The 26,843-nt window shown below is 35.5% G+C and overlaps 2 protein-coding genes across 2 annotated transcripts in view; both read left to right on the top strand.

Annotated features, from left to right (window-relative positions):
- Window positions 1-13,019, top strand: part of LOC113154478 (major histocompatibility complex class I-related gene protein-like) — a 26,906-nt gene extending 13,887 nt beyond the window's left edge. The window contains exons 7-10 of the mRNA XM_026348716.2: window positions 11,468-11,575; window positions 11,947-11,964; window positions 12,133-12,184; window positions 12,354-13,019. Coding sequence (XP_026204501.2) covers window positions 11,468-11,575; window positions 11,947-11,964; window positions 12,133-12,179 — 173 coding nt within the window. The 3' untranslated portion in view covers window positions 12,180-12,184; window positions 12,354-13,019. The remainder of the gene's footprint in view (window positions 1-11,467; window positions 11,576-11,946; window positions 11,965-12,132; window positions 12,185-12,353) is intronic.
- Window positions 1-26,843, top strand: part of LOC113154484 (major histocompatibility complex class I-related gene protein-like) — a 166,238-nt gene that overhangs the window by 125,935 nt on the left and 13,460 nt on the right. The window lies entirely within an intron of this gene.

Genomic DNA, 26,843 nt, shown 5'->3' on the forward strand with positions numbered 1-26,843 from the left:
TATCACTTAACTTTCTTCTTCTAGATTCATCATCAAACAGACAAACTTCAGATCCTCACTGATCACAGTAAGTATTACTTCAACTACAGTACACTGTGTACAGTAGTAGTAACAGTACAGTAACATACTGCTGTGAATGATATTTGAGTAAAAGTGTAAATCTAATTAAATCATTAATTGACCAACATCACAACCTATATATTTGGCTCAAAGTGTTTTACAACGTGTCTCCACAGGATGTGAAGAGGACTCCAGTGACGTTACTGTGACATCAAAACTATTCTTTACTTTTTGTGTTTACAATTAATTTCACATGATAAAGTGGGTTATGTGAGAGTTTTACTCACCTACAACATCATTTAATTCTTCCAAAGTGAAGTGTAAAAACAAACAAATGTTTTTATTGTTTAAGTATCTACTGTAATTCAGGCCTCAGGTTTCTTGGTGTTAAGACCAGTGATGTGAGACACAGTCATACACATCAGTTCACTTTACTTTTCCAGGTGCTGTAGCTACAACTAGAAAACCATAGCACCCCCCAGATTTGCGCTTTTTTATTTAACGGCTGTTATATAGAATCTAAAAAGTAAATAAAATCATAAACATTAGTGAAACAATCATGTTGACTGATTTGTGATCTTACGTTCACATACTATTAACGTGAGGTTATTGTAACTTACCCCCCCCTCACCATTCACAATACCACATTATCTATTGTGGACTCATTCAGGTTCCTATGATCCACAATCTCCCAGGACATGAAGTGGTCCTCCAACATAGAAACAGTCCGCAAAAAGTCTCACCAGAGGCTGTACTTCCTCAGACAGCTCAGGAAGTTCAATCTGCCCCAGGAGCTGCTGACCATGTTTTATACCGCCATCATCCAGTCTGTCCTCTGCACCTCCATCACTGTGTGGTTTGGTTCAGCCACCAAGCAGGACAGGCACAGACTCCAGCGGGTGATCCGGTCAGCAGAGAAGATCATTGGGACTGAGCTTCCTTCCATCCAACACCTGTACCGGTCCAGACTCAGAAAACGGGCTGTCTTTATCACTGCTGACCCCACACACCCTGCACACAAACTGTTCAAGCTCCTCCCCTCTGGCAGGCGCCACAGAGCTATAGCCACCAGAACCACCAGACACAGAGTCAGCTTCTTCCCCCAAGCTGTGTCTGAGCTGAACTCTCCAGTCACATAATGCAGGGACTCAGTGCAATAACCCTACGTAACATAGTGAACTGTGTATTGTGTAAATAATTGCAACTATGTATGTAAATGATTAATGTTTTCGTGCAATCAGAGGGTACAAAAGACAGTCAGACCACATCCAATTCCTTGCTTGTCTTGTGCAAACTTGGCCAATAAAGCTGATTCTGATTCTGATTCTGATTCTGATTCTGATTCTGATCACACAGGTGAATAAAGATGTTTTTTGACTGTGGTTGAATGTTTCATGTGTTTCAATACATTATGCTAGATTCCTCTTTATAGCAAACCAGAATAGGACTAATGCGACGATTGCAAACCAAATATAACCTGATTTACTTTATTTATTCAATACACTGTCCATTGCTGTTGTCTAATATTATTTTCAATACCTTTTGTAATTGTCCATCCATCCATTATCCTAAGTGTTCGTCCTCCTAAGGGTCACAGGAGTGCTGGAGCCTTCACCTTATTTTTGTTGCCTTCCTCCACTCTCCTGGACTCATTATTGACTGACTCATTTCACCTGTGTGTCCCTTTTGTTTTATAAGCTCGTCTCAGTCTTTTGTTCATTGCTGGTTTGTTGTTCATCACGTCCATTATTCCTCACACACTACACCCTCCATGACTCCAGTTTGTTTGTCTGTCTGTTGGTCGATTAGTCAGTCAAGTTCTTCCTTTGTTTGTTGGACTCTGTTTTCCCATTTGTAAGTTTGCATTTCATTTTACCTTTTAGTTGATATTTTGTACTGTCTGGTTCGTCTGTTTGTTAATGTTTTCCTGCCTTCAAAGTGATTTTGTTTACTACTTTTTGTGTTCGGCCTGTGTGTTTAGTTTGGTTTGTCTGTTCCACAGCACTTGTTGTTACTTTGTATTCTCAGTGTGTATTGTCCTTTTATTAGTGCAGTGTATTTTTGGTTGTGACACACTGACCGTGTTTTCTTTCTTCTACTTTGTTAGTTCTTCCCTTTTGTTAATAGTTCCCCTTTTTGTACGTACCCTTTGGTCCCTTTCAGTCAAATCCTTACAGAAACATAAAGTTGACATAAGTCAATGATATTTTCTCTCTTTTTCTATCTGTCTCTGAATGTTAATAAAGTGTTAAACATGAGGTTTGTTGTACAACGTAGACTGTGTGTACAATGTTGTTTAATATACTCTATAATAGAGTTCCCTTGTCTTTTTTTCTCCCACTCAGCTCATCCTCACTCCTGTTTATTTCAAGGACCTAATAACTTCAACTCTACTGAAACATCAACACAGTCATGTGGAAAATCAAAGTTCAATTATAGCATAATCATATTTTCATCAACACAAACTTTGAAGGTTAAAACCTCCGATCCGGTGTGATCGGATGAACCACACAAACCCATTTAATGTTGAAAAATGATGATAAATTAAATTTTCAATATAGGGTTTGTTTTCTGAATAAGTGAAAAATGTTGGTGCATAATTTAAAAAAGCTGCTGTGGGGAAAATAAAAAGGTTTTACAGTTTGAAAGTGGATCTTGGTCCAGTGTTAAAGTCCGTGTCAGACACTGGAACAGATACAGTGTGTTTTTTAACAGTGCCTCAATCCAAAACTAATTGTGCTGATGCTTCAGTTTCACTTCTCTTTAAAGTATTTATACGGTGTAAAGTCTTAAAGCAAAAGAGCAGTTCAAAGCCAAACATGTGGGAAATGATGAATAATTATAAGTAGGAACTGAAAATATTCATATAAGTAGGAACTGATTAATGATGATGTTTGTAAATTTATACCAATTATAGAAACCCTTGATTTCCCAATGCAACATTCCTGGAAGGTTTTCTTCACTACATCTACTGGAATCTCAAACTTACCAGACAATCCTCAAATCTTGGAGCAATATACTCAAGAATGTTTTCAGACGCTGCCTAAACGATATAACACAACAGCATTTAAACTAACATGGAGGTACTGTATGTTCTACATTTTACTTTACTTTTAATTTCTAAAGTGTTTAAATGCTTCAAGATAATAATTATTTGCCTTGAGTTGTAGCCAGAGACGGTGATACAGTTGAGTTGACACCTTAATAAGAATTCACAGGTGTTACCTGATCATCTTTGCACTGGAAATATCATGTATCATTTTAACTTTAGTCTTTGCTGTTTCTCTTTCTGTCTCTCAGGTGTTCACATTTTACAGATGATCTGAGGCTGTGAGTGGGACGAAATCACTGGAGAGGTTGTTGGTTTTTATCAGTTTGGTTATGATGGAGAAGACTTCATATCATTGGACCTGAAGAATTTGACATGGATTGCTCTGAAACCACAGGCTGTCACCATCAAACAGAAATGGGATGCTGGGAAAGCTTCAATGAAAGATAACGAGATTTGCTTAAATCAGATTTACCGTGATTGGCTGAAGAAGTATTTGTGTTATGAGACAAGCTCTCTGCTGAGAGACACAGGTAGAGTTACATGACCTTCTTCATTCATATAAGGAGTTGCTTTATGTCATTATTTATGTTCATATGTTGTGAGTCTAATTTACTTGAGTCTAACTTGGTCAACCTGTCAGTCAACTGATTTTTACCATGTCTATTTTAATGAATTGACAACATTTCTTTAGACATTTAGATTTGTTGATCTTCTGATTTTCCTTTTGGCACCAGCAGGTTGATATTTTTGGTTTAGAATGAAATGTCTCAAAATCTAATGTAAAGTTGCCATGAAATTTAAAACCATGTATAAATAATTTTAAGAGAATACATTTTAAACTAATTTTGCATGAACCTGATAACTAGTCAGCTAGTTCTTATACTGCCTGTCTCTACTTTAAACCCCACAGATCTCCCCTCAATGTCTCTCCTCCAGACATCATCACCAAAATGGACAAAGCTGTGATCAGAACCAACAAATATGAAAGTGCAGTATCAGGTGATGGCCACATTTCAATGTCAAATGACTCTGATTGCGTTAATAAAGATAATCTGATTGTAAACTGTTAGTGTTTTTTATTTCAGGTTCTTCAGAGTTTTCTGCTGTTGCGGTCACTGGAGTTGTTGCTGGACTGCCACTGTCAATCTGGATCACTACATACATAATCTGTCAGAAAATATAATGGTTGGTGTTTGTTTAACTGATTATAAAGTCAATAAGTGATGTACAGTAGGCCTACAGATTCTTTCTAGTGATGAACTGTAAATAAATATACAAATAAAAATAAATGGGATCGTCTAGATCCTGTAGTATTAAATTCTACATTTTAGGGTTTAAACCTGCAAACAGTAAGGATTTTAAACATTTGACATACTATTTGTTCTTGTATTAAGATTTAATTTAGGCTTAATTATAAATCTAATATGAGCAGCTTAATATAAAGTCAGACATTGCTATCAAGTTAATTAACCGATTAAGTTGAATTATTTTTCCTTTGGTAGTTTGAGACATCGTCTTAATCTCAGAGTTCAAGTGAGGTTTTCAATTGTGTGAATGTATCACAGTAAATTAAACATAGAGAAATGCTAGACTCCAAATAGTTCTTTGTGGTATCACATTCAGACATGTAGTTGTGATGCATCTATTTGATTCAAAGAAAGTTCAGTAGAGCTTTTTCCTCTAGATCTGATTAGAGAAATTGAATTGACTGGACTTTAATATGTGCAGATCAAGTGTAAAATACTCTTTAGGATAACTGAGAGATTTATTGCGTATCCTTTATTTCTCCTGGCAGGTGACAAGTCCAAATCTGCAAAAAATGAAAAAAATTGTGCTGAGAGTTTTTTTACTTATCAAAGAATATTTCTGATAATTATTTACACCACATTTCACTTTATGATGACATCTTATAATATTCTAATGTTGTGCACATCTGTGTCAAAGACAGTGAGAAAGGATGGGCTGGCAAATGGACTTCCTTCTTGTTAGGTCAAACCATTTAGTAAGAGTTCAACAGAGTTTTTGGCTCTCCCTCAACTATTTATAAAAATACCATCCTGGTAAATGAACAGACTCTACATAGACCTGACCTACTTATTTACAACAGGGATAAAAACATCTTTATCTTTAAATTCATATAGTTAATAAAAACATTTACATAAAATATGTGTATATAACAATTTTAAGAACTTTGAATTTGCCAAAAATAAACAATAATGCAACATTACTTTATATGTAAGACCTAACTCCATCCATAGAGGGCGTCACGGCAGTGTGATGGAAGCGAAAACATTATCTGCAGCGGAAAGGCAACACAATACAGACCATCCTCAAGGAGGAAAATGTGGGGAAAAAATACTTTAGCTTTAGTTGCTTTAGCATAGCAGTGCAAGGTCCATTTGTCAGATGAAGCAAAACTTTGGGTGAAAGATTTCTGGAGCTTTTACATACAACATTGTTCATTGTTCATTGTTTTTCCAATGAAGCCTATATCATGACATCATGTTCCAGAGATAAGTTGCTTTTTTTTACTTTTACTTACTATTTCTGGGACTTTGGTATCTGAATGATATCATTACATCACCGTCCAGGATTATTTAAAAACGATGCAGATTCTATTCACATGAAAATGTATTGTGGTGACAGTTGACATCCAGAAACCATATGTGGAAATACCTAAGATCAGGATTCAGCCAAATCTCTCCCTTTTATTAAAACAATGAAAACTTTATTTTTGTTGCTTCTTTTCTGTCATGATTCATCACCAGGTAAAGATCATTACTTCACTTTTACCTCTGCTTATGCATCATTCCTATACATTTTAGAGGAGGTATGTAAAGTACCACATTCATTACTCAACTAAAAATCATACAAACTCTAAATTACATTTTTTATGTACTTTATAGAAAATACAAAAGTGAATGTACTCTCAATTTTGGCATTTTTGAGATTGGAATTAGAGTTCAATAAAAGCCAATTACAGCCAACATCCTTTTTTATTTTTCATTTAGGGCACAAGTTACTTGGTTATCTGCAAAATAATTACAAAAACTAACAGGTGACACATTATATTTCAAGCAGATGTAAATCTAGTTCAAATTAATGTTGGCACACCAAAGTAAATTTTAATGAAATAAATATAATTTCCCAACAACAAAATTGTGTCCAGTGAAAATGCTGAATAGCTGGTAACTTTAGAAAACAACTAGCTACAGTAGCTAGCCGTTATGGATCACCACTAAAATGTAGGAGATCTCCAGAGGTTTTCTAAACGTTATCACAGTTACTCTATCACCCCGGAGCACTGATGAGAGCTCTTAATGTGAATCTAAACCACATTAACACTGAAGTTGTTGGATGAAAATGTGAATCTTGCTTTGGTGACTACATGGTCTGGCGGCCTGGTGGCTCAATGGGTAGATCACTGGCCTTAGATGCAGAAGGTTCAGGATTCAAACCCCGTCACAAACCAGGTGTGTCCTTGAGCAAGACACTCCACGCTGGCTCCCCGGGCGCTGTATGTGGCTGCCCGCTGCTCCCCCTAGGGGGTTGGGTTAAATGCAGAGGACCATTTACATTTAGTCATTTAGCAGAGGCTTTTATCCAAAGCGACTTACAAGTGAGGAACAAGGCAAGCAAACAAAATCTAAGTCAAGGAGAAAAAACATCAAAGCAAAGTGCTATCAAAAAAGTGTTTCTGTTTCAAGTGATGTGAGAATGAAAGGGTAGAATTTTTTTTTTCTTTTAAGTGCAAAGGAAGATGCGGAAGAGTTCTGTTTTCAGCAGTTTTTTAAAGATTGCAAGTGAAGTGGACCAATTTCATTGTAACATGTAAATGTGACATATGACGATTAAAGGCTTCTTCTTTAAGTGAGAGAAGACAGAAACTTTTATTTGAAAATAATTCTGTGTTCCTGGACATGCATCTCACTTAAAGAGGATTTTACAGAGTTGATGAGAATATTCAGCTGTTAGGAAATTTTTGCTCTGTAGCTGTTGAGATTTGTTCTGTTTGTGCTTTTATTTTGGTATGTCATTTCCTGTTGTTCATCCTCGTGTTGATTGTATCGTTGTGTCATTTATACTCAGGTCAAAGGATTTTAGTCCTACATTAACTTAGTGTTGTGGGTGATTCTGAGAATCTTTAAACTGCTAAAGGATCACAGTAGTCTGAGAACAGTAAATGTGCTAAACAGAAGGATATAGCTGCTCTATGACCTTCAAAATTTATGAGACATTTATGAGACAGTAATTGAAAACATGAAAAGGTTTTTATAATAATAATTTTATATATTTTTTATTTAGAACTATAATATTTCAAACCTGCACAATGGTAGGTCTGTCTGTAAGTTAACCTCCTTACTGAGCACAGTGAGAACTTTCTTATCACTATATTGACATAATCCTGTCATAACGTATTTTATATGAAGCAGATGTTTATTATTCACATTCTACATTAACAATATAGTCAGTCAGTGATCTAGTATAACTGGGGCAGACTCCCAGTGAAAATCAGTCTCCACTGAAGTTAATGTAACAAACAAACCTGTTCATTTATATTTTTAGACACCTGATGGTCATCTGTTATGTTAAATGAAGACTCTGCATTAAACCCCAGTTATAAACGCCTGTTTCTCCAATGTATCATAAAATAAAACTCAAAATGTTAGTTTGCGTTTTTAAAGCACTGAATGTTTTAGCTCCAAGACACAGAAAATCACCGACCTGTACAGAATAAACCTGCAGAGTCTCTTAGGTCCTCTTGTTTATTTCATATTAATATTTTTGTGCTTTCCATTTCCTAAAGTTGCAGTTTGTCTGTTGAACTGCACTTTTACAGTTAAATTCATTTAGTTGTTCATAGATCCCAGTTTACAGATTGTGAAGCTGCAGCTGAGAAATGAACCATATGTTGAACACATGTTCAAGCAAATGAGATAATCTTTTTATTTCTATCACAAAATCAAAGTGGTCTGGGTAAATGAAAATCTGGATTCAGACAGAAACATAAAGTTGACATAAGATACAGTCATTGATATATTTTTTCTCTTTCTCTTTTTTTTCCATTTCCTTAATTACAGTGTTATTTGGTCTGTTACATTGTTTTATTTCTTTATTAACTTATTGTATCAGATCCACAACATAACAAAGTTTTTTTAACTACTGTATAAAATGTTTATATTAGTATGTTTTCATGTGTTGAACTGTCTCCCTCACCAGTGACCAACACTAGTGTATACATATTATTGTTTTATTTATTAATTCATTAATTTACTGCTTTGACGACTCACGGCCACTAGATGTCCCTGTACGATTTGAACCTGTCAAATGATAGTTATTGAATCTACTTCAACAAATATATATTGTTCACATTTGTACTGATAGTTACATGAGTAACTATCAGATAGTACAGTCCGATTTGAGTTCAGTCAATATATTTAGAAAAATAAAATATAATAATAGACTCATATTAAGAGGCTTTTTTTAAGTTACACTGCCTTTCAAAATAAAAGTCATGTTATTTGTTATTAGGGGGATCTTGCCCACAGCCCCTCTTACTGTGCGTAATGTATTTAGTTTCATACATTAGTGCTTCAGTACAATTGATAAGAACCACTTGAGACGTTTTTTAATTTTTAATTCAGATTGATTTAATTACTGTATCTGCTCTTAAATTCTAATCAAGATTTATACTTTTAACACAAGTTATATGGCGACATCATGTGGACATTTCCAACATCTTCTTTCAGTCAACTAGTCCCACCTTCCTCTGCTGCACCGAAGCAGATCGAATTTTGTCAAAACAAGATGAAAAACATATTGTTTTTGCTTCTTTTCTGTCACGTTTCATCAGGTAAGATCATTTTTTAAATCTTTAATCTCTTTACTTCATCTTTAGACTTTGTTTCTGTTCCACTTATTTTATATAAACTTTCTATTTAGTTTTTATTGTATCTTCATAACAGTGAACATTTTAGCTGACTATGAATGTGATGATTTGTTGTTCCTTTTCTGTCACGTTTCATCGTCAGGTAAGATCACATTTTAAATATTTAAACTCTTAATTTGTAAAAACATTTAGTTTCGGTTTTACTTCCTAAGACTATTTATTACGTTTTAACTCAATCAACGTGAATATGTCATATTTACGACGAGTGTGATTAATTTATGCATTTATACTATATATTTTTTAATCCAACAGTGAAACATTCTTATAAGAATTTCGTAACTACAACTACTGGAGTCTCAAACACACCAGAGTTTATGATAACTCTAATGATTAATGACATTGAGGTGGGTTACTGCGACAGCAACAAAAAGTTTGAAGTAAAGCGGGAGACAATGAAAAACATATTGGAAGACGACCCTCAATTCTTGAAGGAACACGTTCATGACTGTTTTGAGAAGCTGCCTAACATCTATAAAAACATACTTAATACTCTAACGAAGTACTGGAACCAAAGTGGAGGTACAGTATGTTCTATTTTATACTTCCTTTAATTTGTTAACTGTTCTTCTTGTGAAGTAAAGTTAATTTCTACATGTCTCAAGATAATAATTAACTGCTCTAAGATGTTGTTGGATCGAGGTTAGCAAAGAGTGAATAATAATTCAAATGAAGTATCTAAAGAAAAACATGATGAGTTATGATTGCTCCTCACTGAAATGCAACATCAAGACTATTACAGAGACACTTGAACACAACACAAGTCAATAAAATAGTTGATATAAAATATCATTTTTTGAGCCATCAGACCCTCATTATAAGCCTTTCTGTAACTATGGAACATGAAGATTAACATAGTATCTCTCAGTTTGTTAGTAACAAATAAATCTCCCATTTATCACTAAATTCAGAGTTATTGGAGAGCTACTCCTTTATTAAAATGAATTAATTATCAGGTTGCTTCTGATTTGTTCCTCCATAACTACTTGTAATTTTGTGTACAGTATTGTAAAGTGTTAGCAGATCATCTTTCCACTAGAAATATCATCCATCTATCATTGTTACCTGCAGTCTTTGCTGTTTGTCTTTCTCTGTCAGGTGTCCACGTGTTACAAATACAAAATGGTTGTGAATGGGATGAAAACACTGGAGAGGTTGTTGGTTTTTTGCAGTGTGGTTATGATGGAGAAGACTTCATGTCATTGGACCTGAAGACAATGAATTGGATCGCTCTGAACCCACAAACTGTCGGTACGAAACAGATATGGGATGCTGACAAATTTGCAATAAATGAGGCTGAGATTTCCATCACTTATATTTACCCTGAGCTGCTGAAGAAGTATTTGAAATATGAGAACAGTTCTTCATTGAGACCAGGTAACGTTACATGATATGATGTAAGTTCATGGGCACATTTCATGAGTTATAATGTTAATAGAGGTTATTATATTGTATTTAATATTTACTGTTGTTACAAGGATGGTGAGTCTTTCCATCAGTTGATGCTTAACTTTTAACTATGTTAACATCATATTTGTTGATTCACTTTTAGAACCAGCAGGTTGACATTTTTGGTACAGAATTAAATGTCTGAAGATCCAATGAAGAGTTGTGGATGATACTGATGTTGTTCAACTAGCTCATCTACTGTCTTTACTTTAACCCCCTTTCAGCTCCTCCCTCAGATTTTCTATCATACAGTGTTTCTCAGTTTGAATCTCTCTCCTCAGTTCTCCCCTCAGTGTCTCTCCTCCAGAAGACTCCCTCCTCTCCAGTCAGCTGCCACGCTACAGGTTTCTACCCTGACAGAGTCGACATGTTCTGGAGGAAAGATGGAGAGGAGATTCATGAGGACGTGGACCATGGAGAGATCCTCCCCAACCATGATGGGACCTTCCAGATGAGAGTTGATCTGAACATTTCCTCAGTCAAACCTGAAGACTGGAGCAGGTACGACTGTGTGTTTCAGTTCTCTGGTGTGAAGAAGGACGTCATCACTAAACTGGACAAAGCTGAGATCAGAACAAACAGAGGTAAGAATGGAAACTGGAGGAGATATTTATGAATAATAAAAAACAAATTCTTGCTTTACCCACAAAAGGGGACCAGTTTAATAAGTCTGGATAGAAATGACACGTGTTGAATCCTTAACTTTGTTCCAACAAGACAATTGCAGTCATTCAAGTCATTAAACATATGTGTGAACACAGTGATATCACTACAACTACAGCAAATTTAAATATTAAAGGAAATAAAAATTATTCTTCAGTTCAGTTAAGTTCTTTCTAAAATTTGGTTCATCACCTCACTGTGTTATTCAAATTATAAAGTGGATTATTTAAACTACTAAACATATTTATCTCCATCTGGGATAAAGACAAAGTGTAAATGTTCTGTTCTGGTTCCAGTTCCTCCCTCAGAGTTTCCTGCAGCTGTCATTGGAGTAGTTGTAGGACTGCTGCTCCTGTTAGTCTGCATCACTGGACTCTTCATCTGGTGGAAGAAGAAGAAAAATGGTGAAACACAAAGATAATTAAATCTGCAGGTTTCACTCTTTGTAAAAAACACGACACAATATTTATTTGTTAATATTTATATTATAATTTATATATATATATATATATATATATATATATATATATATATATATATATATATATATATATATATATATATATATATATAAAATATTATATAAGTGATGTGCAGTAACTTTACTTGTTGACACAAGTTCTCAGTGGATGAACTGAATATGTGAAGATCTGCTCTTCTGCACATGTAGATGTTTATTTATCTCTTCATAAATTTATTTACTTTAAAGTTGAACCCAGCGTGTACTTAGATTCATGTTAACATTTATCACAGTAATCTCTCATCTATATTTCAGGTTTCAGAGCTGCCAGCAGTAAGTTTTGTGTTTAATTTATAATAAATATGTCTGATTATTGCTGATATCATTTGTTTATCATTTTTTATCTGTCATTTATGTTCAGTCTATTTCTTTCATTTACTGTTGTCTTTCTATTACTGTTATTTTCTAATTTGATATTATCATTAAACTTTCTTCTTCTAGCTTCAGACTCTTCATCATCAAACAGACAAACTTCAGATCCCCTCTGATCACAGTAAGTATTACTTCAACTACAGTACACTGTGTACAGTAGTAGTAACAGTACAGTAACATACTGCTGTGAATGATATTTGAGTAGAAGTTTAAATTTAATTAAATCAATAATAGACCAACATCACAAATTATATATTTGTCTCAAAATGTTTTACAACGTGTCTCCACAGGATGTGAAGAGGACTCCAGTGACGTTACTGTGACATCAAAACCATTATTTGCTTTTTGTGTTTACAATGAATTTCACATGATAAAGTGGGTTATGTGAGAGTTTTACTCACCTACAATATAATTTAATTCCTCCAAAGTGAAGTGTAAAAACAAGGAAATGTTCTTATTGTTTAAGTATCTACTGTAATTCAGGAGACAGGTTTCTTGATATACACATCAGTTCACTTTACTTTTCCAGGTGCTGTAGCTACCTCTAGGAAAACCATAGCACCCCCCAGATTTGCGCGTTTTTTTATTTTACGGCTGTTATATAGAATCTAAAAAGTAAATAAAATCATAAACATTAGTAAAACAATCATGTTGACTGATTCGTGATTTTACGTTCACGTACTATTAAAAGGAGGTTATTGTAACTTAACTTTAGAAATTAACAACAGATTGCTTTTTACCTCATAAAATACCTTGGATGGTGACAATGTCACTGATTCCTTTGCACTGAACCACAACATTAGCATTGTTTTGTTATAAAGATGTCTAATAGTAAGCGTTTTGTGATTATTCTTCTGTTGACTGTAATTTAAAATTTGTCAGTTTAGACGCAAATTCCTCCTCTGTATTGTTGTGAAACCAACCTGAATATAAAAATATATAAACTTGTGGTTCAACTATCCTCAGACTGAAGAAGCTACTTGGATGAGTAGTGAAACATTTCAACTAACTAATGGAAGCCCAGTTGCCATGACTCAACTTCCAGATAACTTTAACTTGATGACTGAGAATCTTCACTGTTATATGCTTTATAGTTATAAACAGACTTAGGAACTCTTGTTTCTCCAGTGTATAAAATTACAAAATTAAATTTAAAATATAATCCAGAGTCTTATATAAAATACTGATATGCTCAGTTGTTCTGGAATAGCTCTTTTAAATTGATAATATCCATTATTTTATGAAATACTTCACCGTAAACTGTTTTTTGTTGTTTTGTTTTTATTTAGTTTTTTTTTGTTGTGTTGTGGCTTTTTTTCTCAGATCTGTTATTTTCTTAAATATTATACCTGTGTGTTTATCCAACAGGTTAATAACAATATTTGTTGACTGTGGTTGAATGTTTCATGTGTTTCTATACATTATGCTAGATTCCTCTTTAACACAAATAGGAACTAATGACACGATTGAAAACCATTGTAACCTCGTTTACCTTATTTATTCAATTCACTGTCCATTGTTGTTGTCTAATATTATTTTCAATAAAAAAGATTAGTAAAAGATAGTTTAATTATAGTTTAATTAAAGCAAATTAAATTAAGACACCTATTTGTGAAACTTAAACTGGTTTGAGCTGCACTAATCACATCTGATCGTGTTAAACAGTTCTCCACAAGAGGGTTGGCAGAATCAGTGGAAAATACAGCTGAGGAAGAAACTGAATGAAACTGTTGGAGCAAATCAAGCTCAAAATTTAAGGCTTAGGAGCAGCCTAAGCAACATTTTGACTTGGGCCCCATTTTGATGCTGTGACTGGACCTTTAATGGGTAACTCCTTCTAAAAAGTGTCCAGTGTGTCTGAATTAAAGCAGTTAATTAACAGCAACATTAACGTAGAAATCCTGTGTTCCTGGACATACATCTCACTTAAAGAGATGTTGAGGAAAAAAAATGATTTTACAGCGTTGATGAGAATATTCAGCTGTTAGGAAAAAACAGTTCATCCCTCTAATTTTTGCTCTGTAGCTGTTGAAATTTGTTCTGTTTGTGCTTTTATTTTGGTATCTCATTTCCTGTTGTTCATCCTTGTGTTGATTGTGTTTCTGTGTCATTTATACTCAAGTCAAAGAGTTTTAGTCCAACATTAACTTAGTGTTATGGGTAATTCATCCAGTTGATCCATGTACTACAGTACTGAGTTGATTCCATTAATGTTTTCATGTCCTGTAGATTTGTTTCTCTTGTTTGTTCAGGAACTTTAATTCTAAAGGATCACAGTAGATGTCAGCAGTAAACCCCAGTTATAAACTCCTGTTTCTCCAATGTGTCATAAAATAAAACTCAAACTCTTTAGTTTGTATATTTAAAGCACTAAATATTTCAGTCACAGAAAATCACTGATCTGTACAGAATAAACCTGCAGTGTCTTTTAGGTCCTCTTGTTTATTTCATATTAATATTTTTGTGCTTTTCATTTCCTAAAGTTGCAGTTTGTCTGTTGAACAGCACTTTTACATTTGAATTCATTTTGTTGTGTTTTAGATCCCAGTTTACAGATTGTGAAACTGCAGCTGAGAAATGAACCAGATGTTAAACACATGTTCAAACAGATCGTTTTAGTGAATATTTGTGTTGAGATCATCTTTTACCTCAAAACCAAGGTGGTCAGGGTTAATGAAAATCTGAATTCAGCCACAATCTGTCAGGGTTCCTGCCTCATCCCCGTCCTGTTGGGGTTTTTTGTCCCCCCCCTGGTGTTTCCCTGGTCTTCCTTCCTCCACTCTCCTGGACTCATTATTGACTGACTCATTTCACCTGTGTGTCCCTTTTGTTTTTTGTACGTCCATTATTCCTCACACACTACACCCTCCATGACTCCAGTTTGTTTGTCCGTCTGTTGGTCGATTAGTCAGTCAAGTTGTTCCTTGGACCCTTTCTTTGTTTGTTGGACTCTGTTTTCCCATTTGTAAGTTTGCATTTCATTTTACGTTTTAGTTGATACTTTGTACTGTTTGGTTCGTTTGTTAATGTTTTCCTGCCTTCGCAGTGATTTTGTTTACTACTTTGTGTGTTCGGCCTGTGTGTTTAGTTTGGTTTGTCTGTTCCACAGCACTTGTTGGTACTTTGTATTCTCAGTGTGTATTGTCCTTTTTATTAGTACAGCGTATTTCTGGTTGTGACACACTGACCGTGTTTTCTTTCTTCTACTCTGTTAGTTCTACACTTTTTGTTAATAGTTCCCCTTTTTTTTCATATTTTCATCAACACAAACTTTGAAGGTTAAAACTGATGTGACCGGATGAACCACACACCCCATTTAATCAAAAATGATGATAAATTATAAGGTTTGTTTTCTGAATAAGTGAAAAATTTTGGTGCATAGTTTACAACAGCTGTTGTGGGAAGAAAAAAGGTTTTACAGTTTGAAAGTGGATCTTGGTCCAGTGTTAAAGTCCGTGTCAGACACTGAAACAGATACAGTGTGTTTTTTAACTGTGCATCAATTCAAAAACTAATTGTGCTGAAGCTTCAGTTTCACTTCTCCTTGGCGTATTTATGTGGTGTAAAGTCTTAAAGCAAAAGAGCAGTTCAAAGCCAAACATGATGAAAATGATGAATAATTATCAGTAGGAACTAAAAATATACACATAAGTAGGAACTGATAAATGAGGATCTTTGTAAATTTATACTAATTATAGAAACCTTTGATTTCCCAATGCAACGTTCCTGGAAGGTTTTCTTCACTACATCTACTGGAATCTCAAACTTACCAGACTTTATGGGAACAACAAATGTTGATGACATTGTGGTGGGTTACTGCAACAGCAGCAAGAGGATTGAAGCAAAGCATCCAAGGTGGAACATTTTGTTTAATGACAATCCTCAAATCTTGGAGCAATACACTCAAGAATGTTTTCAGACGCTGCCTAAACGATATAACACAACACAGCATTTAAACTAACATGGAGGTACAGTATGTTCTACATTTTACTTTACTTTTAATTTCTAAAGTCTTTAAATGCTTCAAGATAATAATAATTTGAGTTGTAGCCAGAGACGGTGATACAGTTGAGTTGACACCTTATTAAGAATTCACAGGTGTTACCTGATCATCTTTGCACTGGAAATATCATGTATCATTTTAACTTTAGTCTTTGCTGTTTCTCTTTCTGTCTCTCAGGTGTTCACATTTTTATGAATTGATATTGAAATTATTCACATATTTTGACCCCCGCCTCAATATGAAAGTGCGGTCCTCGAGTTTGATGTTTGGTACTTTATATTTAATTTTATATTTTTGGTGCGGAGCTGAACGAACCAACCAATCACGGTGGGGTATATGGGTCTCGGGGGCGGGATATTGGCCTGGCTTAATCCAATCAGAGAAACATTTCTCGATGAGTGACAGCAGCGAGAGTTTTCAGCCTGGCTAACGGCCTCGTTTCTATCAAGCTCAACGCGCTGCGTTCACAACACTTAAACAAAAAAAAGTTGTTGTTTTTTTTTGGTGGTGTTGTTTTCATTGTTATTATTTGTTTATTTATTCTTTCATCCTATTTTGTGTTACAAAATAAAATAAAGAGATTTGAGAAGATAGGATTATTTTTTTTTAACAAAACTTCTCTTGTGGAAAACCTGATGCGGCCCAGCCTCAACCAGACTCTGCTTTCCGCGGCCCCGAGGTTAATTGAGTTTGAGACCCCTGACTTAAACCAACATGGAGGTACAGTATGTTCTACATTTTACTTTAGAAATTAAAAGTAAAGTGTTATAATGCTTCAAGATAATAATTATTTGCCTTGAGTTGTAGTCAGAGACAGTGACACAGTTGAGTTGACTGGACTTAACAATTCATGTTACCTGATCATCTTTGCACTGGAAATATCGATTATTTTAATTTCATTCTTTGCCGTTTCTCTTTCTGTCTCTCAGGTGTTCACATTTTACAGACGATCTGAGGCTGTGAAATATGATGGAGAAGACTTCATGTCATACGACCTGAAGAATTTGACGTGGATCGCTCTGAAACCACAAGCTGTCACCATCAAACAGATATGGGATGCTGAAGAAGCCACAATTAACAGGTTTAAGGTGTATTTTACTGAGGTTTACCCGGGGTGGCTGAAATTGTATTTCAATTATGAGAACAACTCTTCAATGAGAACAGGTAATGTTTTATGATATGATGTAGTTTCACAGAAAAAAAACTTGTTTTTATATTTAAAGAGGTTGTTCTATTGTATATAAGATACAAGATCAGATAAGATCCTGTGCTTTCACACATGTTTTGCATTATAAGATGAAAGTGGTGTGTTTTTTTTTTTTTTTTTAAAGATTCTCATGTTTAACTTTATCTGTTAGTCTTCATTCTCTGGTTCACTTAATTAAACAGAACCTACAAAGACTAATGATGGGACCTAATCTCAGAGGAAAAGTTGTTTTCATATGATGCACAGTGTTTATTTTACTTACAATTATTTATAGAGCGTGACAATTTGTAATAACAATATTTCCATTCATTTGTATAAAACTGAGGTTTTTCAGCCAGTTATATACTACCTGTCTTTAATTTAACCCCCACAGTTCATCCGTCAGTGTCTCTCCTCCAGAAGACTCCCTCCTCTCCAGTCAGCTGCCACGCTACAGGTTTCTACCCTGACAGAGTCACAATGTCCTGGAGGAAAGATGGAGAGGAGATTCATGAGGACGTGGATCATGGAGGGATCCTCCCCAACCATGATGGGACCTTCCAGATGAGTGTTCACTTGGACCTTTCCTCAGTTGAACCTGAAGACTGGAGCAGGTACGACTGTGTGTTTCAGTTCTCTGGTGTGAAGGAGGACGTCATCACCAAACTGGACAAAGCTGTGATCATAACCAATGAAGGTGAGACTCGAATAATATTTGATGGAAATTGTATTTGTATGTATTTTCACACCTACTATATCTACGAGTTTAATACCGAACGTATTTGTTGTAGTTTAAATTGTAGACAAGTTCTTGGGATATAAAGTCTTGCTGCTCCTGTTAGTCTGCATCACTGGACTCTTCATCTGGTGGAAGAAGAAGAATAATGGTGAAGGATAAAGATGTTTTCATTCACGTTGAACTTATTTTTGGGTTTTGCATGTAGGATTTGACTAGATGTGAAAAACATTACACAGTATTTATTGGGATTTCTTATGTTTATGTTGTTCACAGTATATGACTGATGTTCACTCGATTCCCTCGAATAGATGGACTGAATGTACTGAAGAGTTCATCTTCTCTCTTTTATTTTCAGATTAGGACACTGTGAAATTATCTGTTGATGTTTGATTGTTTTTTTATTTCAATATGTTTAATAAAACTTGTTCTAGTATTCAGTGCTATAATTTCTCATCTGTGTTTCAGGATTCAGACCTGAAAACAGGAAGTTATCTGCCATTAGTAGTCAATTGTTTTTGTCTAGTTCTGTCTTTCATTTAACTACTGCTATTTGTGATAATTATCCCACGTCTGTTAGCTTGACAATTGATTTAGACTAAACATGTAAAGAACATTTTCCGTTTGTCCAAGATTAACAGTTCAAATTTATCCAGAGTTAATTTCTGATTTTGATGGTAATTGTTCAATTAACATAAATAATAAAAATGGCTCCTACACCGTTCATTTCAAATTCACTTCAAAACTTTCTTCTTCTAGCTTCAGACATCAGATAGTCCAGATGTGTTTGACAAACAAAGGTGAAGATTGTGACTAAAACCTGTTTCTTACAGACTGTAGAACGAAAAGAGCAGTCGGTAAAGATGAGGCTGATTTTAACAACCTTGGTGACAAGAGGTTAATCCATAAAAGACACAGCAGCACTTTATTAATATATAATGATTTGTAAAAGAATCTAATCCTGCAAAAGGTAACAAGTAACTAGTGATGTTGACGTAAAGGTAGAGGAATAAAAGTAAATAGTAAATGGAAATACTACAAATTCCTAAAGAAATCAGTAAGTACACTACTTGAGTAAATGTAGTTCACTACTGTAGGTTTACAACCACTAGCTGGTTAAACTCAGTCAGGATGGACCCTGAATAAAACAACCAGATAGGTGTGCTTACACATGTAGAGCAGTAAAAGTGGTTTTAGTTTCAGAATGAGCAACAACATGATATTTAACAAAATACCCTCCTGGGATATGGATCTGATTGTGTTTATTGTATTGTGTATTGAATGCAGTCGCCTGATGTTCACTCCTCCCTATTGGAAATCAGCTGGGGAAGATGATGGAAGAGAGTAAATCAGGATGTTTCTGTGAGGTGGAGCTGTACAACCCCAGGACCAGAGATTTAACTCCATTATATTCCTGCAAATCCAGTTCTTACATGTTAGTGATGTTTGAAACTTAATACTTGGAGAACGTATTAATAAAACTCTGGGAAAATGTCAGAAAGACTGTAAACTGAACAGTCTCCTCTTTTGCTTTACAGCTGTTTTTCTGGTAAAACAAACATGTCAGTTTATTACAAATATTTGTTGCAGTTTGCTCTAAAATGGTTTCCAGCAGCTTTTCCATGAATAGACATGACGATGTAGTTCAGCCCCTTTTGGTTTTGTAAACTAACGTATCATCTGCAGTACAAGTTGAGATGTGCTCTACATGATCAGAGCTGATTAAGAGTGTTCAGCCAACACTGAGTTCAACACGTTAAGACCTCATCTATTGCGCACTGACAGTTCTCTGGACCTGGCAAACGGTAACGGAGACCCGCCCCAGGAGAACTCTGCCTTTTAAAAATGTCTAAACTGATTTGTTGGTTTGTACATTGATAATGATTTTTTTTTTCATTAATCATATCAACTAAAAGCTCTGTTTGTTCTACAGTGAAACACTCCCTGACATATTTCCTCACCACTTCCTCTGGACTCCAAACCTTCCCAGAGTTTGTGGCTGTTTCAGTGGTTGATGGAGTTCAGGTGGGTTACTGTGACAGTAACAGTAAGAGAGCAGAACCCAGACAGGACTGGGTTAGAAGGTTATTCAGAGATAATCCTGGACACCTGGAGTGGCACAGTCAGAACTGCAAGATCATTTATGTGGTGTTGAAAGAAGATATTGACATGATAAAACTGCACTTTAACCAAACTGGAGGTATGTCTGTTTTCAATTTCTACCACCTTTTGTTTTTTGCATGCATGTTGTAGATTTAATGCATGAATGTGTTTTGAGAAATTGTGTACAACATACTGTAAGTCATTACTACTCTACTCAGAAACATCTGTCTGTAGAACCATCTCATCCATCTCTATACATGTACCAACAACATCTTATAGTCACATATAAACAGAACCTTTATGTAAACCCATCTTAAGTTAGTTCATAAATATAATGGAAAATCTTAATTTGTTCACATTTAAATAACGCAGTCAGCTGAAAAGAAGTTACTGGAGACATTTTAACACAGTTTTAATTTTATGGTGTTAGTCTAACCTCATAAAAGGAGTGACCTGTGGTAAATATCTTCTACTAACTAATGATAACTAACTACAATCTCACCCTAAAGTTTCTGTCTCTGTTTCAGGTGTTCACATTTTACAGGAGATGTCTGGCTGTGACTGGGATGATGACATTAATGAGGTTACTGCATATGATCAGTTTGGTTATGATGGAGAAGACTTCACATCATTGGACCTGGAAACGCTGACATGGGTTTTCAAAGAAAAGGCTGACACAACAATTGGAAAATAGTTAATGTTAAAATAAACATCATCAAACATTTGCCCTGAGTCCCTGAAGAAGTACTTGAACTATGAGAATAGATCCTTGAAGAGAAAAGGTAGAATCACATCATTTGATGTAATTGAAGTTGAATTCTTCTTTTTTCACAGCGAATCATCCTTTTCCACCTCACTCTGTCATGGACATCTTCTACCCTAACATTAGCCAACCTCATGTCCTCTGTTAAGACATCCATATATCTCCTCCTTGGTCGTCCTCTTGCCCTCCTGCCTGGCAGCTCCATCTCCAACATCCTTCTACCAATATACTCACTATCCCTCCTCTGAACATGTCCGAACCATCTCAGTCTGGCCTCTCTGACTTTGTCGCTAACACAGGCAACGTGAGCCGTCCCTCTGATGTACTCGTTCCTTATTCTGTCTAACCTGGTCACTCCTAAGGAGAACCTCAACATCTTCATCTCTGCTACCTCCATCTCATCCTCTTGTCTCTTTCTCACTGCTACCGTCTCTAACCCATAGAGCAGAGCTGGTCTCACCACTGTCTTGTACACCTTTCCTTTGAGTCTTGCTGACACTCTTCTGTCACACAACACTCCTGACACTACTCCACCCGCTCCAACCTGCCTGCACTCGCCTCTTCACCTCTTTTCCACACTCCCCATCACACTGAACTGTTGACCCCAAGTATTTAAACTCCTGCAACTTCTTCACCTCAGCCCCCTGTAACCTAACGCTTCTACCTTGATCCCTCTCGTTTAGACACATGTATTCTGTCTTACTACGACTGACCTTCATGCCTCTTCTTTCCAGAGCAAACCTCCACCTCTCTAGCTGTTCCTCCACCTGCTCTCTACTCTCACTGCAAATCACAATGTCATCTGTAAACATCATCATCACCATACTGCTGCTCACAAATCTCCACCTTCTTCCTAAGCCTGGCTTCCACTACTCTTTCCCACAGCTTCATTGTGTGGCTCATCAACTTTATTCCTCTATAGTTGCTGCAGTTCTGCGTGTCACCCTTGTTCTTAAAGATCAGAACCAGAACACTTCTCCTCCATTCCTCAGGCATCTTCTCACTCTCTAGAATCCTATTGAACAAACTGGTCAGAAACTCCACTGCTGTCTCTCCTAAGCACTTCCACACCTCCACAGGTATGTCATCAGGACCAACAGCCTTTCCACTCTTCATCCTTTTCAGAGCCTTCCTCACCTCATCCTTTCCAATCTCTGCTATTTCCTGCTCCACAACATCCACATCTTCCTCCCTTCTTTCCCTGTCATTTTCCTCGTTCATCAGCTCCTCAAAATACTCCTTCCATCTTTTCTGCACACTCTCCTGGGTTGTTAGCACCTTTCCATCTCTGTCCTTAATCACCCTTACCTGTTGCACATCCTTCCCATCTCTATCTCTGTCTGGCTAGCCTGTACAAGTCCTTCTCTCCTTCCTTTGTGTCTAACCTGTCATACAGCTCATCGTAAGCTTTCTGTTTGGCCTTTGCCACCTCCCTCTTCACTCTACGCTGTGCTTCCTTGTACTCCTGTCTACTTTCCTCAGTCCTTTCTACATCCCACTTCCTTCTAGCTAACCTCTTCCTCTGGATGCATTCCTGTACTTCCTCATTCCACCACCAAGTGTCTTTACCTTCTTTCCTCTTTCCAGATGACACACCTAGCACCTTCCTACCTGTTTCCCTGATAACTTCTGCTGTGGTTTCCCAGTCATCTGGAAGCTCATCCTGACCACCAAGAACCTATGAACCTTAAATGACCTCGTCTACATAGGATGTAGTCCACCTGTGTACTCCTACCTCCACTGTTGTAGGTCAAAAAAAAAAAAAAAGAAGAAGAAATAATAAATTTATTAATTGATGAAGAGAAATTTAACCATCAATGTTTAAAACAATAGTAGAAGATTTTTATTTAATAAAAAAAAGCTAAACATTTGATAATTGCATTTTTTAGAGTTTAGACTTTGCAGCTTTGTCTTGTGATATTCAATTATTTCATATTTTAATTAAATAAATATTTATGTTAAACATTTTATTACATTTACAAAAATCATGGAATTATAATAACATAATTTCTGAATATTTCAATTGTATTATTGTATTATTTATCCAATATTTCCGGTAAATATTGAGAGAATAGTAAAAAGTTTTCATCCTCAGCCTGCATCTGCTGTTTTCACTGACACTGTTTAACTCAGCCTTTTTTCACTGTGGTAATTTTAATTTTTAAGAGGAAAAAAAAACTTACCTGTTGATAGTATTAAAGGACACCAACAACAACTTATCTAATCATTAAATACATTTAAATATGTACATATTTTTAAGAAATTAGCTAAACAAATAATATAACATAATGTAATATAACATAATATGACTGTATGACTTGTATGTACAGTTATGTTCAGAATAATAGCAGTACAATGTGACTAAACAGAATAATCCTGGTTTTTAATATATTTTTTATTGCTACATAGCAAACAAGTTACCAATAGGTGCAGTAGATTCACAGAAAACAAACTCATTACTATTTGCTGATAAATGTGTCAGTGTCCTAATTGAACGGTCAATGATTCAACATCTGTTGTGTTGGTCTCTGTGGATCAGCATGTGTTGAACAGATGATGAGCTGTGTTTGGATTTCTCTCTGTCAATCATCCACATTGTTCAGATGATGATTGAATGTTTCCATCAAGTTGATAACAGCAGTTACTGTTTTGGTGCTTGTTAGATGTGATTTTAATTATTATTCAGTTGACTACTATGATTTTACTCTAGTTTATTGTTGTCTCTCTCTCAGGTGTTCACATTGTCCAATGGATGGTCGGCTGTGATTGGAATGACACTGCACTCACCGGCCACGTGCTTAATTTACCACAGTAATCTCTCATCTATATTTCAGGTTTCAGAGCTGCCAACAGTAAGTTTTGTGTTTTATTTTTAAATCATTGTTTTATTATTAAGAATTAAATGTGTCTGATTATTTCTGATATAATTAGTTTATCATACGTGTTTTAATCTCATTTATGTTCAATCCATTTCTTTCCTTTACTGTTGTCTTTCTATTACTGTTATTTTCTAATTTGATAATATCACTTAACGTTCTGCTTCTAGCTTCAGACTCTTTAACATTAGACAGACAAACTTTAGATCCTCACTGATCACAGTAAGTATTACTTCAACTACAGTACACTGTGTACAGTAGTAGTAACAGTACAGTAACATACTGCTGTAAATGATATTTGAGTAGAAGTTTAAACCTAATTAAATCAAGGTTTTATCTATAGACCAACATTACAACTTACATATTTGTCTCAAAGTGTTTTACAATGGGTCTCAAGCACAGGCTCCTGGTGAAGATCAGAAGATAGCACTTAAAAGCAGCCCCCAGATATTTTTTTATGGTTTATTTAGATTTGCGCTATTTTTATTTATCTGCTTTCATATAGAATTTATAAACATTAATAAAACAATCATGTTGATTAATTAGCGACCTTACGTTCATCTCTTGTTAACATGAGGTGATTGTAACTTAGCTTTAGCAATTAACAATGAATATATTATTTCACACACATCCTCGTGTTCATGAGACAGACTGTGAACAATGCAAGTCTCCAAACAACAGGCCAATGTCACATGAAGGAGAAAACTCCACAACTTTTAAAAAACTACCTGCAGAACAGCAGTAAGATTGTACCAGCCAGCAACTTTGCACTTTTGGCTATAAACTGTGAAACAGCGAAGGCCCTGGACTGTATGAACAAAGTCACTGATTCCTTCGCACTGAACCACAACAAAAGACAAATTGTTTTTTTATAAAGATGTCTAATGGTAAGCACATTATGATTATTCTTCTGTTGACTGTAATTTAGTATTTGTCAGTTTCTACTCCTTATAGTTTTGAGATACTTGTATACTATTTGCATATGTTTCTTACTGCTTGTGTGCAGCCGCTCCTGAGGAATTTTATCCATTGTTTACATGAAACTGCTTGTGAACCATACATTTCTCTACTATTAATTTAAAATCTTCCCCTGTGATAAACAGAATTCAACAACTGCTGCAGTGTGAGTGCTTCATATACAGTATGTGCAGTGGGCGTAAAAAATGAACTGTGGTGACTGACACAGTTTTGGGAAATCCTAGATTTCAGAGCACCGTCACTGCTGAGTCAAACTACCCAATAGCAGAAATGTCCAGGTTGGAGTGAAATAAACATGAAGCATACATTTAAACAAACCTGTTCATTTATATTTTAGACACCTGATGGTCATCTGTATATTAAATGAAGACTCTGCAGTAAACCCCAGTTATAAACTAAATGTGTCATAAAATAAAACACAAAAACTTAGTTTTTGTATTTAAAGCACTGAGTGTTTAGCCCCAAGACACAGAAAATCACTGACATGTACAGAGTAAACCTGAGTCTCTTAGATTTTTTTATCTCTCTATTTTATATTGGTATCTTTTATGCTTTTCAGTTTCTAAAGTTGCAGTTGTCTGTTGAACAACACTTATACAGTTTAATTCATTTTGATGTTTTCCCAGTTTATAGATTGTGAAACTGCAGCTTACTTTATCAACTTATTGTGTGAGACCCACAACATAACAAGATAATTAAGCTTTTTCTGAAATCTCGTGTCAAAATTTGACTGTTTGTGAAAGACCGTTTTATTTTAACTACTGTGTAAAATGTCTGCATGTGTTGAACTGTCTCGTTCACCAGTGACCAACACTAGTTTATACATATTATTTTATTTAATAATTCATTATTTTACTGCTTTGACGACTTGCATCCACTAGATGTCGCTGTCAAATCAAATTTATTGAATCTACTTCAACAATTTTTGAAAATACATGTTGTTCACATTTGTACAACAGTAAGATAACTATCAGATAGTAACGATTGACTTGAGTTCTGTCAATATATTTTGGAATATAAAATATAATTATAGACTTATATTTGGAGGTTTTCCTTCCTTCCTTTCCGTTACACTGCCTTTCAAAATAAAAGTAATGTTACTTGTTATTAGGGTAATCTTACCCAGAGCACCTCTTACTGTGCGTCATGAATTTAACTTCCTGCATTAGTGATACTACTGGCTGTATGGAAAATTATTATTTGGAAATGATTAGTCTCCAAACTATCTCTAACTGTATCCAAACTGTCTCCAAATTCTCCCTGACTGCAACTCTCCATCAAACACCCACATTTTGAAGGGAGCCTGCGGGGTTTATATCGCTGTCAAAATCCGAACCACTTCCTGAATCACTTGTTACAGCCGAGGCTTAGGACGTCATCATTTTCAGCTCCTCCCTATAACAAGCGCATCTCGGAAACACCCCCTATTCTGCACACGCTTCGTTGCCGGCATCACCAATTTGTTCATTTTGAATTCAGATTGATTTAATTACTGCATCTGTTTGTTCTGGTAACACTGGATATATGGCGACATCGTGGAAATTTCCAAATCCGCATTCAGTCAACTAGTTTGACTTTGCCCTGGCACCATCTTGTCAAAACAATATGAGAAACACATTGTTGTTGCTTCTTTTCTGTCATGTTTCATCAGGTAAGATCACGTTAAAATCTTTGCTCTTTACATTGCTTCTGTGTCACCTTTATATAAACGTTCTGTTTAATTTTATTTCTCGTCAAATCGCTGAACACTTTAGCTGAGTCACATCATATTTATGATAGATGTGATAATAGAAGAAGAAGAAACACATTTGTCACAAATTTACAGATGAAATTTGTCCTCTTTATTTAACCCATCCCCTGGGGGGAGCAGCGGGCAGCCACATACAGCGCCCGGGGAGTTAGCGTGGAGTGTCTTGCTCAAGGACACACCTGGTGTCTGTGACGGGGTTTCAATCCTGAACCTTCTGTATCTCAGGTTAATGATCTACTCATTGAGCCACCAGGCTATGATCATGGTATATGTATACTAATTGTAGAAAGCTTTTATTTCCCAGTGAAACATTCCTGGAAGTTTCTCTTCACTACATCTACTGGAATCCCAAACTTACCAGACTTTATGGGAACTGTACTAGTTG

This window comes from Anabas testudineus, chromosome 11, assembly GCF_900324465.2.
Source record: "Anabas testudineus chromosome 11, fAnaTes1.2, whole genome shotgun sequence".
Lineage (NCBI taxonomy): Eukaryota > Metazoa > Chordata > Actinopteri > Anabantiformes > Anabantidae > Anabas > Anabas testudineus.